This window comes from Rutilus rutilus (genome assembly GCF_951802725.1).
Source record: "Rutilus rutilus genome assembly, chromosome: 10".
NCBI lineage: Eukaryota > Metazoa > Chordata > Actinopteri > Cypriniformes > Leuciscidae > Rutilus > Rutilus rutilus.
Window position 1 is genome coordinate 37,519,929 of NC_140215.1, and position 15,748 is coordinate 37,535,676.

General features: G+C 47.1%; 1 protein-coding gene across 7 annotated transcripts in view; it reads left to right on the forward strand.

Moving 5' to 3' along the window:
• The window catches only part of marco (macrophage receptor with collagenous structure), a 444,814-nt gene that overhangs the window by 276,800 nt on the left and 152,266 nt on the right, over nucleotides 1-15,748 (forward strand). For 4 of the 7 annotated variants that reach the window (XM_084420559.1, XM_084420560.1, XM_084420561.1 and 1 more), the window contains 10 exons: nucleotides 2,414-2,467; nucleotides 2,703-2,801; nucleotides 2,888-2,932; nucleotides 3,078-3,158; nucleotides 3,442-3,504; nucleotides 10,761-10,814; nucleotides 11,050-11,148; nucleotides 11,235-11,279; nucleotides 11,422-11,502; nucleotides 11,786-11,848. In XM_084420559.1, the coding sequence (XP_084276685.1) occupies nucleotides 2,414-2,467; nucleotides 2,703-2,801; nucleotides 2,888-2,932; nucleotides 3,078-3,158; nucleotides 3,442-3,504; nucleotides 10,761-10,814; nucleotides 11,050-11,148; nucleotides 11,235-11,279; nucleotides 11,422-11,502; nucleotides 11,786-11,848 (684 nt within the window). Of the gene's footprint in view, nucleotides 1-2,413; nucleotides 2,468-2,702; nucleotides 2,802-2,887; nucleotides 2,933-3,077; nucleotides 3,159-3,441; nucleotides 3,505-10,760; nucleotides 10,815-11,049; nucleotides 11,149-11,234; nucleotides 11,280-11,421; nucleotides 11,503-11,785; nucleotides 11,849-12,635; nucleotides 12,732-12,814; nucleotides 12,860-12,943; nucleotides 12,998-13,095; nucleotides 13,114-13,233; nucleotides 13,282-14,116; nucleotides 14,282-14,386; nucleotides 14,708-15,748 lie in introns of those variants that run through there. The other 3 variants (XM_084420563.1, XM_084420564.1, XM_084420565.1) reach the window with 3 other exon arrangements.

The following is a 15,748-nucleotide window of genomic DNA, read 5'->3' on the forward strand; positions in this document are numbered from 1 at the left end:
GAGGCTACGAATATACTCTTCGGCCATTTCACCTGGCTGTTGAGCCCTCGTGTAATAACATTAACTTTGGGTACAAAGTAGTCATCGAGCTTCCTTATCACAGTTTCATAGTCCTCTCGTTCTTCCTCCCCAAACGTAAATGTGAGATACGCTTGTTCAGCTTCTTTTCCCAATGAATAAAGCAGTGTACAGACCTGTACTTCAGCCTCTTTCTTATCAAGTTTAGTGGCGATCCTGTAGCGGCGAAAACTCTGACGCCATTCTGGCCATCATTCGGGGTAACCAAAATCAAAACTGTCCATGGGCTGAAACTTTGCCATGGTGTTAACAGCGCTTCACTTCTGACAACATGTAATGTTCCAATAAAGCAACTTAGTTTCTCAAAGTCTGAGCTTTATTAACATTAAGCTTTGACTGTAAGTTACATGCAAAAGACATAATGTGACTACTCTTAGGAAAACTGCAGACTCGCGTCTCCTTTGGACGTCTGCAACTTAACTCCTAGCAAACACTCGGTCGCCACCTAATGGACTAAAGACACGTTACCTATAACAACGATATAAACTGTTTTATATCACACCCTTAACCCTACCCATACTACCAAACCTGTCCTAACCTCACCTGTATCACCTCAATAGCAGCATTTATTATAATAGCAGCAGTATTTTAGAAAATCGTTACATCAAGAATGGGGAGATTTCAAATCTTGCCGTTTCATAAGGGTGGAAAACAAAAACACATATTTGAGTAATATATAAGGTGTGAAAGTTTCAGTATGATTTTATTGTTTATGTGGAAATATCAAGAAAATTTAGATTTTCCATTTCATGACCACTTTAAAGCATTTTGTCTGGAGACACCATAGGTGTGTCTCACAGAATTAAGGTTATCATTTTCCTTTATATGTCATAGTCATGGTTTGTCCACCTGGTCCACCTGGTCCACCTGGAACACCTGGAACACCTGGAACACCTGGATTACAAGGTAACTGTGTACTGTGACAATGCCTTGAAAATATTGTCACTCAGTCACCCTCTCACTCTAATTTAACATTAGTAGATTGAAATATTTAGGCAATAGTTAATAAGGGAGATAATCGTGACTTATTTGCCCAAAGCTTGGCTACAACTATCAGCGTGAGGCATCAGCTTGAACAATTCAAAGTGTTTAAAATTCAGTAAAACATCATTTAAAATGACAACGCAGTGCTGAAGTGCCAACTGCTCTCTCCCTATGGAGGATCCCTTTACCACTCTACAGATAAAGCGTCGTCGGGAAAACTCAATTTGCGTATCTACCCCGAATTGATAAAATAAAATAAAATTCTTAATCAAAACTATAAGGAAACACCAGTAATTTGTTTAGGCTTGGTTTGTAGGGAATTACAAACCTGCACACATATATTCAAACGAACATAACTATAGAACCAATTCTTAATGCGCATATGAACACCATCAGCGTTTCTCACAGGATCGCGTTTAAAGTTTGTGTAGAGAGAATGGTGTCGTCTTGGCGGCCCCTAATTTAATAACAAATGATCGTTGCGACGGAAGCGAATCAATCAAAAATAACTTTAGCTGGAAAATAACTTTATTAAAGAACCGCTATAAAGCCAAAACAATCTTACCTTAAATTATACGTTTATCTCTGTAAAGCTGCTTTGATACAATCTACATTGTTAAAAGCGCTATATAAATGAAGATGACTTGACTTGACTTGACTTAAAACAACTTTTTAAAAATGATTTGAACAATTCATTTAAAATCTAGCTGTTTTTTGAGGGATGTTAGCAGACTATAATATAACTGTTCCTACTCGCACCACTCCGAACGGGATTCGTCAACTAGGGCACTTAAAGCCAAAGCCCCTTGAAGTTTCACCTGCACAGCTCTTACTAGCTGGACTCCAGTACACACACCGCCCTGAACGTCACTCCACTACGGGTCACGGCACCAATGTAACGGGTCCTACTCGCACCTCACCGAACAGGATTCGAACCATTATCAACCAGCATGGGAAGGCAGAGGAGTGAGGTTTTACCTGCACAGCTCTTCCTAGCTAGAATCCAGAAGAATACCAAACATCTGTGAGGCACCCAAAATCTCTGAGATCCTGTCCCCAGTTAAAAGGGGTGAAAATTGGCTAATTTGCATCTTTGATTTTGAACCCAGCAGCAGATCTCAGTGACCAGAATAGAGCCAATCGCTTTCCACATGTTCCTTCACAATCTGTGTGGTTTTAGTGCTCCCTGCTGGTCAAAACAGACATAAACACTGAACTGAACTAAAGCTGTCATTTGACCTTTGGTGTCTTCCATCCTTTTTTCCAACAGATGCGTGTGAATAGTATTTTGTCATTGTTATGTCATGCTTTGAGCAGTCAGTTTTTATACTCCAGCTGTGCTCTGTATTAGGTTCTCCTGGAATACCAGGGTACCCAGGACAGAAAGGAGGCCTTGGCTCACCAGGTTAGTGTATTTTTGTATATCTGTATGAATTTGTATGCATATGTGTATGGGTGTGAGTGCTCTTGAGAAGCATGTGTGAGTATTGTGCTCTTAATTTTTCGTCAGTTTTAACGAGCTGCATAGGCTTAGGAAATAATTGTACGTTAGTAATGCTAAAGCATTCACTTCTTTGGTGTACACAAAGAAAATGCTGCAAAACAATGAAATTAATTGAAAATTATTGTATTTATTTCAGGGAGGGTAGGAGAGCCTGGAGCTCCAGGTGAAAAAGGACAGAGAGGAGACCCAGGTCTCGCAGGCGTAAAGGGAATGGTTGGCGCTCCGGGTGCACCTGGTAATCGCCTCCTTACTTTCACACATCTCTCATCCCAGTATAGCAGATCCACATCTCTCCCTGACTGTATTTATTTCTGTCTCCAGGTGTTTCAGGTTTAAAGGGGGATCCAGGAGAGAGAGGAATACAAGGTGCCTGATTATTATGATGAAAGGCCACCTTAATAATTCATACTGTAATAAAACAGAAAATATATGTTGTGGAAATGCCTTGCACTTTTTTCCATGCTGTAAGAGTTGTATACTGCTCTAATGACGACTGCTCTGTGCACACAAGGTTTACCTGGGAATGACGGTCGTCCAGGTGCCGATGGAAAGAATGGTTTGGCAGGAACACCAGGGGCCCGTGGAAATGCAGGTACTTCTTGAAAGATAAATCTGACACGAATTATTTGATAGTTTGTTTATAGCTGCTAATTACTACTACTGATAGAAAATTAGATTTTTTTACAGTGTAGTGCAGTTGTGCAAAAGTACAACCACAACACAAAACCACTTTAACCTGTTTAGTCTGAACAGTAGTAATAGTGATGCTTTCCTTATCAAACACAACTAAAACTAAATCTCAGTCAAAGCCACACTTGACTGTTCTGCATTTTGACTCTTTTTGATACCTTGTACTTGAAATCTCTCTTCCTCAGGGCCTAAAGGAGACCAAGGTCCCAGTGGTGAGCGAGGAGGGCAGGGACCTCCAGGTGTAAGGGGTAAGAAAGCTTTTGGAAAGAAACAATACAACACTACTTAAAGGTATTTAGCAGTGACATTGTCAGGCTTTTTTATTTACAACAAAATACTCTAATTGCATGGTCCAAATGTAATATAACACTGCAATTTAACAATATAACAATGAAGTTTACAGTGGATTTATAAATTAATTAAAAACATAAAAAAGCACACACCTGATTCAATTATTTGTTCTTCGTTCTCTAGAAGTAGAGTTTAAAAACCTTGCTGTATTTTTGTGTAATTAAGAGAAGGTACACTGCCATCTTGCTCCGACAAAAGTGACTTACCAAAAACTTACCAACTCGTAAATTTCCCCAGAGGACTTGAACTTACCAGTAGCCAGACTTATGACAAATGACATAAAATCTGGTGTAAATTGATTTATCTGAAATAGCTGATACCACAATATTAGAGAAAGCTTATTGCACAGCAGTTTCATCCCAGAATCTATTATACGGCAAACACAAAAGTACTCAGAAGTAAAAAGGAAAACATATGTGTTGACTTTCAAAGATACCAAGTTTTTCCAAAAACTACAGTTCCCTATCGTCCGGTCACTACGATGTACGTCGTGGTGAACGACGAATAGGAATCTCGCTAGAGAGGCCAATCTACTTTGAGTGAAATTAAAATAAGCCAATACACATTTGCGTGCAATCATTTGCATCAGCTGCGCAGCCTCGCAGCGCGGGTATTTAACGAGCAGCTGGTGTGATTGCACTTCAGCTTTTTGCTTCGGAGCCAAGCACTTCGATGCGTTCTACAGTACAGAGTGTGACTTTGACGAGCCTTATTGGACCTCTCCTTCCCGGTGCGGGCGTTACAACACGGCAGCGCGAGCAGTCTTCTTTTCTTCTCTCTTCTTTTCTCTGTCTTTTTTGTTTTTGTTACATACTGAGCAAACAAAAAAGCTGTTATAACAGCTGGTAAGGTGCGCCATCAGAGCGCTTAAAAGCTGTTTTTACAGCTGGTAAGACCTGCCAGCGAGAGAGAGAGAGACAGCGCACAGACAGGTGCACATTCCTGTCTGTGTTCGCAGTGACTGTTCCCCTGCGTGTTTCAGCACCAGTGAGAGCAGTCCCTAAAAGAGCTTACACAGATAGAGAGCATCTTTTTAAAGATGACTTTCTATCTGTGTGTTTCTGGATGCGGTCGTTACCTGGGTTCACGGGATGGTCACGAACGCTGCCTCGTGTGTCTGGGCATTAAACACGCTGAGGCAGCGTTTGTGGATGAGTCATGTACCCATTGTGGGAAGATGACCATCGCGGAGCTGCGGTCGAGACTCACGTTCCTGCAAAGGGGCGGAGTCCCCGTGCCTCTGCCTCGATCCAATCCTCCTCAGAGGGTTGCTTCGGGCAGTGACATGGGTGACCTGAGGATTACGGTGAGCGCGTCTCCTTCGGGGAACCAACCCCCTAGGAACCCTCACCCCTCTCGCGCTCCGCAGCCAGTTGAGCCCCCATTGGAGAAAGCTGGACCATCCTCGCGGTGTGTACCGGTTGTCTCCTTTGGGGCTCCCTGTGAAGATCAGATGTCGATCGCTGCATCGGAGGGTGGGTCAGACTTCTCCGTGGATGACGACTCGGCACCGCTGCCTCCTTCGGGTGTGCCAGCGGTACCTGAGACGGACCCGGAGATGATGGCCATGCTTTCCCGGGCCGCCAAAGGGGTCGGGCTCGTGTGGAATCCTCCACCGTGTCCCGAACCCTCGAGGTTGGATGATTGGTATCTCGGGGTGGCGCGTGCTGGTTCTCAGCAACCCACCCCAGTGCCTTTCTTCCCGGAAGTGCATGAGGAGCTTACGGGGACATGGAAGCGGCACCTTTCACTGCCAGAAACCGTCCCGGTGGCTCCTCCTCCCTCACCACCCTTGATGGCGGGGCGGCTAAGGGATACACGCATATCCCGCCAGTGGAACGGGCCGTTGCTATGCAGCTGTGCCCTAAGTCCACTTGCCGTGGAGAACTGTGTCTTCCTTCCCGGGCCTGTAAGTACTCGTCGGATTTAAACGGCAAGGCTTACAAGGCCTGTGGGGAAGCTGCCTCTGCCATGCACGCTATGGCGTTGCTGCAGGTCCATCAGGCCAAGGCACTGAAGGACCTGCACGAGGGTGGTCACGATCCCCAAGTTCTTCAGGAACTTCGCATCGCGACGGACCTCGCGCTTCGTGCGACGAAGGTGACAGCGTGGTCGGTGGGTCGTGCGATGTCCACCTTAGTGGTCCAGGAACGCCATCTCTGGCTGTGTCTGGCCGACATGAGGGAGACCGACAAGCTCCGGTTCCTTAACTCCCCCGTGTCCCAGACCGGCCTCTACGGCGACGCGGTCGAGAACTTCGCCCAGCAGTTCGGCTGTACAAAAGCAGACTGAGGCCATCAAACACATCCTGCCGCGGCGGCCAGCTGCTGCCCCCACCCCACCGCCTGCGGCCCCTCAGTCTGCTCGTCGCCGAGGGCGGCCTCCTGCGTCTGCCCCTGCTCCCGCGCCGCCGCAGCAGCCTCCATCTAAACGGCGCCGTGGAGCCAGTCGCAGGCGGGCCGCCCCGCCACGCCCGTCCAGGACCCCGCTAAGAAGGGCGGCAAAGCCAGTAGCAAGCGGCCCTAGGACGGGCGACCCAGAGATGGCAGGGACTGCTCTCCAGGAGACGATGACTGCATCGCTCCATCCCCCGGAAGAGGGCCGGGTGGAAAATCCTTGGTTTCCTTTTGTTTTTGTTCCGCCGCTGGCCTTAAAACCAGCGGTACCCAAATTTTCAATAAAAGAGCAGTTTCTTCCGTCTCTGGGTCCGAAGAGGGCCCGGAGAGCAGTGGGGGGAGAGAATCCTCACCACTCTCATCCGCCTCTTCTATCACCAGCAGGCAGCAGTGTGCAGTTCGAGAACGCAACCAAGCCGCCTCCTGCACCTCCGGCCTCGTGGAACCAGGTAAGTGTTGCACAGCACACTCAGACTCCGCTACGGGCCGCCTCCCAGAGAGAGCCTCCCGAGCCGAGCCCCTGTGTTCTACCTCGCTGCCCCACTCCGGGTACGCCTACGGTCCCTTTGGTCCCGCTTGTACGGTCTCTGCGAGCCTGGCTAGCGCTCCCCAGTCCGTCTCGCTGGCTCATTCAGACCATCAGGCTCGGCTATGCGATTCAGTTCGCCCGGCGTCCCCCCAAGTTTCGGGCCATCCACTCCACTACAGTGAGAGCAGCCGATGCCCATGCCTTGCGCGCGGAGATCGCAGTCCTACTGGCGAAGGACGCGATAGAGCCGGTCCCTCCAGCCGATATGAGGTCAGGGCACTACAGTCCCTACTTCATTGTACCCAAGAAAGGTGGTGGGTTACGACCGATCTTGGACCTGCGAGTTTTGAATCGGAGCCTTCACAAGCTACCTTTCAAAATACTCACGCAGAAACGCATTTTCGAATGCATCCGTCCCCAAGATTGGTTTGCAGCGATCGACCTGAAGGACGCATACTTTCATGTCTCGATTCTTCCTTGACACAGGCCATTTCTGCGCTTTGCGTTCGAGGGTCGAGAATATCAGTACAAAGTCCTACCCTTCGGGCTGGCCCTGTCTCCCCGTGTCTTCACGAAAGTCACGGAGGGGGCCCTTGTTCCCATGAGAGAACAGGGCGTTCGCATTCTCAACTATCTCGATGACTGGCTCATACTAGCACACTCTCGAGATCAGTTATGTGAACACAGGGACCTCGTACTCAGGCACCTCAGCCAGCTGGGCCTTCAGGTCAACTGGGAGAAGAGCAAACTCGCCCCCGGGCAGAGGATTCGGTCGGTGCTGAACTGCTTGATCACGTTCAAGTTGGATTCGGTCGCACAGACAGCGCGCCTCACAGAGCAGCCCGCCCAGTCGGTGCTGAACTGCTTGATCACGTTCAAGGGCAGGACGGCGGTCCCACTGAAATTCTTTCAGAGGCTCCTGGGGCATATGGCAGCGGCAGCAGCGGTAACTCCGCTCGGCCTGCTCCATATGAGACTGCTTCAGCACTGGCTTCACGGCCGAGTCCCGAGATGGGCGTGGCATCACGGCACTCACTGGGTGGCAATCACACCGGAGTGCCGCCAGACCTTCAGTCCGTGGTCAGACCCCTCGTTCCTTCAGGCAGGAGTCCCCTTGGAACAGGTGTCCAGGCATGCTGTGGTTTTCACAGATGCCTCTGCCACCGGCTGGGGTGCCACGTACAACGGGCATGCAGTGTCAGGGGTGTGGACGGGCCCCCAACTGCACTGGCACATCAACTGCCTCGAGTTGTTAGCAGTACGTCTCGCTCTGAGCCGCCTAAAAAGGCCGCTACAGGGCAGAGACGTGCTGGTCCGTACGGACAACACTGCGACCGTTGCGTACATCAACCGTCAAGGTGGTCTACGCTCCCGTCGCATGTCGCAACTCGCCCGCCATCTCCTCCTTTGGAGTCAGAAGCATCTGAGGTCGCTTCGAGCCATGTATGTCCCCGGTGTGCTCAACCGTGTGGCCGACGAGCTATCACGAGCTGTGCTCCCGGGAGAATGGCGACTCCACCCCCAGGCGGTTCAGCTGATCTGGAGAGAGTTCGGAGAGGCTCAGGTAGACCTGTTTGCCTCCTCAGAAACCTCCCACTGCCGGTTGTTTTACTCCCTGACCGAGGGAACACTCGGCACGGATGCACTGGCACACAGCTGGCCCCGGGGCCTCCGCAAATATGCATTTCCCCCAGTGAGCCTACTTGCACAGACCCTGTGCAAAGTCAGGGAGGACGAGGAGCAGGTCCTTCTGGTGGCTCCCTATTGGCCCACCCGGACTTGGTTCCCAGAACTCATGCTCCTCGTGACAGTCCCTCCCTGGCCCATTCCTCTGAGGAGGGATCTTCTGACTCAGAGACGGGGCACCCTTTGGCACCCGCGTCCGGACCTCTGGAAACTCCATGTCTGGTCCCTGGACGGGACGCGGAGGTTCTAGGTGACTTACCCCCAGAGGTACTTAACACCATCACTTCTGCGCTAGCGCCGTCTACGAGACGTGCGTACGCCTTGAAGTGGAACCTGTTCGTCGAGTGGTGTTCCTCCCGCAGAGAGGACCCCCGAAGATGTTTAATAGGGTCAGTGCTTTCCTTCTTGCAGCAAGGGTTGGAGCGAAGGCTGTCTCCCTCCACCCTTAAAGTACATGCTTAAAGTACATGATTAAATCCTCCTCTTCCCCCCTCCATACCCTCTTGGGACCTTTCCCTGGTGCTCCGAGCACTTCAGGATGCTCCCTTTGAGCCTTTGCAGTCAGCAGACTTAAAGCTTCTCTCCTTGAAGACTTTGCTGCTGATTGCACTGGCCTCGATCAAGAGGGTAGGGGACCTGCAAGCTTTTTCGGTCGACGAATCGTGCCTAGAGTTCGGGCCGGGTGACAACCATGTTGTACTGAGACCCCGGCCTGGCTATGTGCCCAAGGTTCCTACCACTCCCTTTAGAGATCAGGTAGTGAACCTGCAAGCGCTGCCCCTGGAGGAGGCAGACCCAGCCCTGGCTTTGCTCTGTCCCGTTCGCGCTCTGCGTATGTACGTGGACAGAACCCAAAGCGTCAGGACCTCAGACCAGCTCTTTGTCTGTTACGGAGGCCAGCAGAAGGGGAAGGCTGTCTCCAAGCAGAGGATGGCCCACTGGATAGTGGATGCCATCGCCTTGGCTTACGAAGCTCAAGGCGTGCCCTGCCCGCTCAGGTTGCATGCACACTCCACGAGAGGCGTTGAATCCTCTTGGGCGCTGGCACGTGGCTCCTCGCTAACAGATATCTGTAGAGCTGCGGGCTGGGCGACACCTAACACGTTCGCTAGATACTATAGCCTACGTGTAGAGCCCGTGTCCTCCCGTGTTCTCACCCTAAACGGGTAGAAGCACTGAGAGTACTGGCTCTGTCGGCTTGCTGCACCCTACTGTGCATCCTTATTGCTCCAGAGTTGAACCTGTTGAGTCCTCCAACACCCTCGGCACGGACATGGCGGAGCGTCCAGTGCCAGGCCTTTATCCGCTGAATCCTTGAGAACCGGCTCTAGGCTGGGTCCCATATGTGTGACCCTACGGGGATCCCATATGTGTATATTCTCCACGGCTGCTCCTATTCGGAAGCCCGTGTCTTCCCTTGGGCTAAGTCACCCATTATTCATATGTAGTACAACCCTTGGGTTAGTCCATATGTCTATTCCCACATAACTCTCCTTAAGAATGTGGCTCCCGCAGCGTTCCCCTCCCTCAGATCGGGCACGCTTCCCAGTGTTATCCAATAATCTCACTGTATGGGTTATAACGGAACAACAGTGACGGATACTCTCGGTGTAAGCCCTCTCCTATCGTCCTTCCAGGCAAGAAGGTGTGGAGGCTTACACAGGGCGCTGGATGGGGTGCAGCAGCTGTGGCGCTTTGGTAGGGATTCCTATTCGTCGTTCACCACGACGTACGTCGTAGTGACCGGACGATAGGGAACGTCTCGGTTACATATGGTAACCCTCGTTCCCTGAGGGAGGGAACGGAGACGTACGTCCCGTCGCCACATCTGCTGCTACCCGCAGGGGCGACCAGCTTTTCAGGCTTGGCTCCTCAGCAAAAAACTGAAGTACAATCACACCAGCTGCTCGTTAAATACCCGCGCTGCGAGGCTGCGCAGCTGATGCAAATGATTGCACGCCAATGTGTATTGGCTTGTTTTAATTTCACTCGAAGTAGATTGGCCTCTCTAGCGAGATTCCTATTCGTCGTTCACCACGACGTACGTCTCCGTTCCCTCCCTCAGGGAACGAGGGTTACCATATGTAACCGAGACGATTCTTTCACACACAGTATTTACCTTCAAGTCACTAAACTCTACCACAAATTGGCAACTTCATTAAATACAGAGATTATAGTTTTTCCTCACAAGTGCTCATTATATCATCCTGGTACCCTGTAAATGTGACTTTGTTTTCAGGCAGAATGGTGCACCCATGAAGTTTCATAATTCCTCATTCATTTGGGCCCTAACCTGTGGTTGATTGGTCTTTTAGGGCCTCCTGGTCCACAGGGACCTCCTGGAGAAAAAGGCTTGCCTGTGTGGTTTTAGTGCTCCCTGCTGGTCAAAACAGACATAAACACTGAACTGAACTAAAGCTGTCATTTGACCTTTGGTGTCTTCCATCCTTTTTTCCAACAGATGCGTGTGAATAGTATTTTGTCATTGTTATGTCATGCTTTGAGCAGTCAGTTTTTATACTCCAGCTGTGCTCTGTATTAGGTTCTCCTGGAATACCAGGGAACCCAGGACAGAAAGGAGGCCTTGGCTCACCAGGTTAGTGTATTTTTGTATATCTGTATGAATTTGTATGCATATGTGTATGGGTGTGAGTGCTCTTGAGAAGCATGTGTGAGTATTGTGCTCTTAATTTTTCATCAGTTTTAACGAGCTGCATAGGCTTAGGAAATAATTGTACGTTAGTAATGCTAAAGCATTCACTTCTTTGGTGTACACAAAGAAAATGCTGCAAAACAATGAAATTAATTGAAAATGATTGTATTTATTTCAGGGAGGGTAGGAGAGCCTGGAGCTCCAGGTGGAAAAGGACAGAGAGGAGACCCAGGTCTCGCAGGCGTAAAGGGAATGGTTGGCGCTCCGGGTGCACCTGGTAATCGCCTCCTTACTTTCACACACGTCTCATCCCAGTATAGCAGATCCACATCTCTCCCTGACTGTATTTATTTCTGTCTCCAGGTGTTTCAGGTTTAAAGGGGGATCCAGGAGAGAGAGGAATACAAGGTGCCTGATTATTATGATGAAAGGCCACCTTAATAATTCATACTGTAATAAAACAGAAAATATATGTGGAAATGCCTTGCACATTTTTCCATGCTGTAAGAGTTTTATACTGCTCTAATGACTACTGCTCTGTGCACACAAGGTTTACCTGGGAATGACGGTCGTCCAGGTGCCGATGGAAAGAATGGTTTGGCAGGAACACCAGGGACCCGTGGAAATCCAGGTACTTCTTGAAAGATAAATCTAACCCGAATGATTTGATAGTTTGTCTATAGCTGCTAATTACTACTACTGATAGAAAATAAGATTTTTTTACAGTGTAGTGCAGTTGTGCAAAAGTACAACCACACCACAAAACCACTTTAATCTGTTTAGTCTGAACAGTAGTAATAGTGATGCTTTCCGTATCAAACACAACTAAAACTAAATCTCAGTCAAAGCCACACTTGACTGTTCTGCATTTTGACTCTTTTTGACAGCTTGTACTTGAAATCTCTCTTCCTCAGGGCCTAAAGGAGACCAAGGTCCCAGTGGTGAGCGAGGAGGGCAGGGGCCTCCAGGTGTAAGGGGTAAGAAAGCTTTTGGAAAGAAACAATACAACACTACTTAAAGGTATTTAGCAGTGACATTGTCAGGCTTTTTTATTTACAACAAATTAATCTAATTGCATGGTCCAAATGTAATATAACACTGCAATATACTGTAACAATATAACAATGAAGTTTACAGTGGATTTATAAATTAATTAAAAACATAAAAAAGCAAAACACACCTGATTCGATTATTTGTTCTTCGTTCTCTAGAAGTAGAGTTTAAAAACCTTGCTGTATTTTTGTGTAGTTAATTAAGAGAAGGTACACTGCCATCTTGCTCCGACAAAAGTGACTTATCAAAAACTTACCAACTCGTAAATTTCCCCGGAGGACTTGAACATACCAGTAGCCAGACTTATGACAAATGACATCTGGTGTACTTTGATTTATCTGAAATAGCTGATACCACAATATTGGAGAAAACTTATTGCACAGCAGTTTCATCCCAGAATCTATTATACAGCAAACACAAAAGTACTCAAAAGTAAAAAGGAAAACATATGTGTTGACTTTCAAAGATAATACGTTTTTCCAAAAACTACAGATTCTTTCACACACAGTATTTACCTTCAAGTCACTAAACTCTACCACAAATTGGCAACTTCATTAAATACAGAGATTATAGTTTTTCCTCACAAGTGCTCATTATATCATCCTGGTACCCTGCAAATGTGACTTTGTTTTCAGGCAGAATGGTTCACCCATGAAGTTTCATAATTCCTCATTCATGTGGGCCCTAACCTGTGGTTGATTGGTCTTTTAGGGCCTACTGGTCCACAGGGACCTCCTGGCCTGCGAGGACCACCTGGAGAAAAAGGCTCGCCTGGAGCAAAGGGAGACAGTGGCCTTGGCCTTCAAGGTATTGTAGGAGTGCTAAGAACATATGCACATAAAAGTGATATATGCTGTTGCCAATAATTTGGGGTAAATAATTGTTTTCAGGGCGCCCAGGACAACAGGGGATAAAGGGAGATCAAGGCTTGCCAGGTAAATAAAGACAAACATGAAAACAGATGGTAAACACTGGGTTTATATCATGCAGTCATCATCTGAGTTTGATGTTGTATGTAGGTGTCCCAGGATCTCGGGGTCTGAATGGAGTAAAGGGCAGTAAAGGGGATTCAGGTGGGTTTATTAAAAAGTTTATTAATGACAAGAAGGCAACATCAATCTGTGTCTGTTTCTTGACTTTCTTCCTTTCCTCTTACCCTATTCTCTCCCAGGGCAAAAGGGAGATCAAGGTATGTTTTGGCATATTTTGTGTGTATCCATGATATCTGTGAGTACACAGCATCTATGCGATTCATAAACTGTTTTGCAAGTGAATTGATTGTATGTACATGTATGATGGTCTTAAACAGGTCCAAAGGGTGAGAAGGGTGATGTAGGACCCAAGGGTGGTGTGCCTGGTAATTTCCATAAATATTGATCCATCTCTCTGTACTACTGTGTGTCACTAGCTACGTTTCCATCCAAAGTTGCAGATTTAACTTGTGCGCAAAATTGCATAAAACATTTGTGAATAAAGCAACGTTTCCATCCCATGTGTTCAAGACAGCAAAATCATCACTTCCTGGGAAATTGGCACATTATATCTGTAATAAAACCGTAAGTTGCTGCAATCAGGCTCTGTTTCCCTCCATCATAAATGAGTTTGTCTCAGAGCGTCAGACGAAACACAATAAACACTGTCATGTTCTCTTACGTTCGGATGCTGGTGTTTGGAAACGCAATCGTGTGAGACGCTTCTGGAGGAATTAAACCAAATCATTCTGATGACAGTCTTTGACTCAGGCGTTTCAGAAACACCAAACCAACAGTTGAGATGCTGTGATGCCATTGGTCCACTGGTTACTCCAGTTATCCAATCACAGCCTCTGCTGAGGCAAAGTCACATGAGGTTATTGTTGCGCATCAAAGGATTTATTCTGCAAAGGTGTTTCTATCATAGTTTATGCGCATGTCTAAATAAAAAATTACAAAATTATCCGCCGCACAAGTTTTTATGCACATTTTTAGAATTTATGCACATCTTGGCGTTTCCATCCACCGTTTAGTATGCGATAAATCAAAAAACACATTAAAATAGGTGGATGAAAACATAGCTAGTGTTAACGTCTATTAAATTCTCAGAGATTCTTGTATTGTTGTTGTTGTTTTTTTGTCTAATCTACAAAATAACAGTCACTTTAGCATGACATATGAATGCCTAAACATGTCTCATATATGTGTATTTGTCTTTAGCTGGGGTTCGTTTAGTGGGAAGCCCCACCCGTGGAAGAGTCGAGTTGCTGCATAATGGTGTCTGGGGAACGGTGTGTGATGACGGCTTTGACACTGTGGATGGGTTGGTGGTGTGTAGGATGTTGGGCTTCCAGAGGGCCACCCAGGTGTACACGGCCGGTGCAGGTGATGTATCTGTCTATGCTTAACGGGTTTTTGTTAACGGTTCATGGTATACAGGCTATAGTTTCCAAAACCCTCTCAGAACGGTCTGCCGTGTATCTCCTGCAGGAACTGGAAAAATCTTGCTGGACAATGTGGCTTGTACCGGGTCTGAGTGGAGCATTTTTGCCTGTCCACATCGAGGAATTGAAGTTCATGACTGTAACCACGGTGAAGATGTAGGAGTTAGCTGTGCCTGAATAAAAAGAGGAAATATTCTCACACCAAGAACTCATTTTGTATGTTTTGGGAATTTTTAGAAAGTCAGTTCTCCTCACACAGATGCAGTTAATCAGATTAACTATTTTCCACTAATGTTTGAAAGTGTTTCATCATAAGAAACCAAATTCTTTTTGTCAAATGTAAAAAAAAAAAGTAAAATAGCTTTTGACTCTAAAATGTGTCTTGTTTTCTGTTCCTGTTCACTCAGGCCTTGTCCAAACTAATAGGTTTTCGTTTGAAAACGCATCTTTTTCTCTCCGTTTTGGCCTTACGTCCACACTGAGACGGCGTTTTAATTAATGAATATTTCATTGAACTGCATTAAAAGGTTGGATAAGACCACAACAAGCAACACACACAAGCAGCAAATCCTGTTTATCCGTCAAATTCATTTAGCCTATAAATTAAAACTCAACAGGTATGAAATATGATCAGTGAGTGAAAAAAAAAAATAATAATAATGAGAAGATGAACACTTCACCGCTTCAGGTTAGCTGGGAAATATATTTATTATTCAAAATGCACAGTAGAACTGGGAAAAACGTCTCAGGTTACGTATGTAACCCTGGTTCCCAGAGAGGGAACGAGACGCTGCGTCGAGACGCGGTGGGAACGCCCTGCGTGATTGCGTCGTGAAGCACGTGTATAATCAGTCCAATGGAAAGACGAGACGTCATAGGCGGGTGACGTCATTGACCAGGAAGCTATAAAGCACCCCTGAAAACAGACCGTGACAGCTTCTGAAAAGCCGAAGCAAGTCGATCACAGGCATGCAGGGAGTATGGCAAGGCGACGCAGCGTCTCAAATAATTGCTCTTATATATATACGCCACAGGGAGCTCTGTGGACATAAGCATCCAAAGTCCGGACAGGGCATAACAGATTAAGTTTTTCCTGATCTGGGGTATTAAGGTGGAGGACAGAAGGCCTGCAGCACAAAAGACCCACAAATTTAATAGGGACCTAGGAATACAACCCGGCAAGGGGTGAGGAAAGACTACCACCATACCAGGTGCAAATCCAAGTACGTGCAGGCCTCAGCCTCATGTACCACGGAGAAGATCAAATAAGGATCTCTCCTCAGAGATAACCCAGCAAAGAAACATTCATTGCAGAAATCAAGTACTGTACCATAGGGCAGATAGCAAGATTCAGAAGGCGTTCTCCACACCAGGCAGAGAACAGTTTCCATTTCAATGCATATTCAGT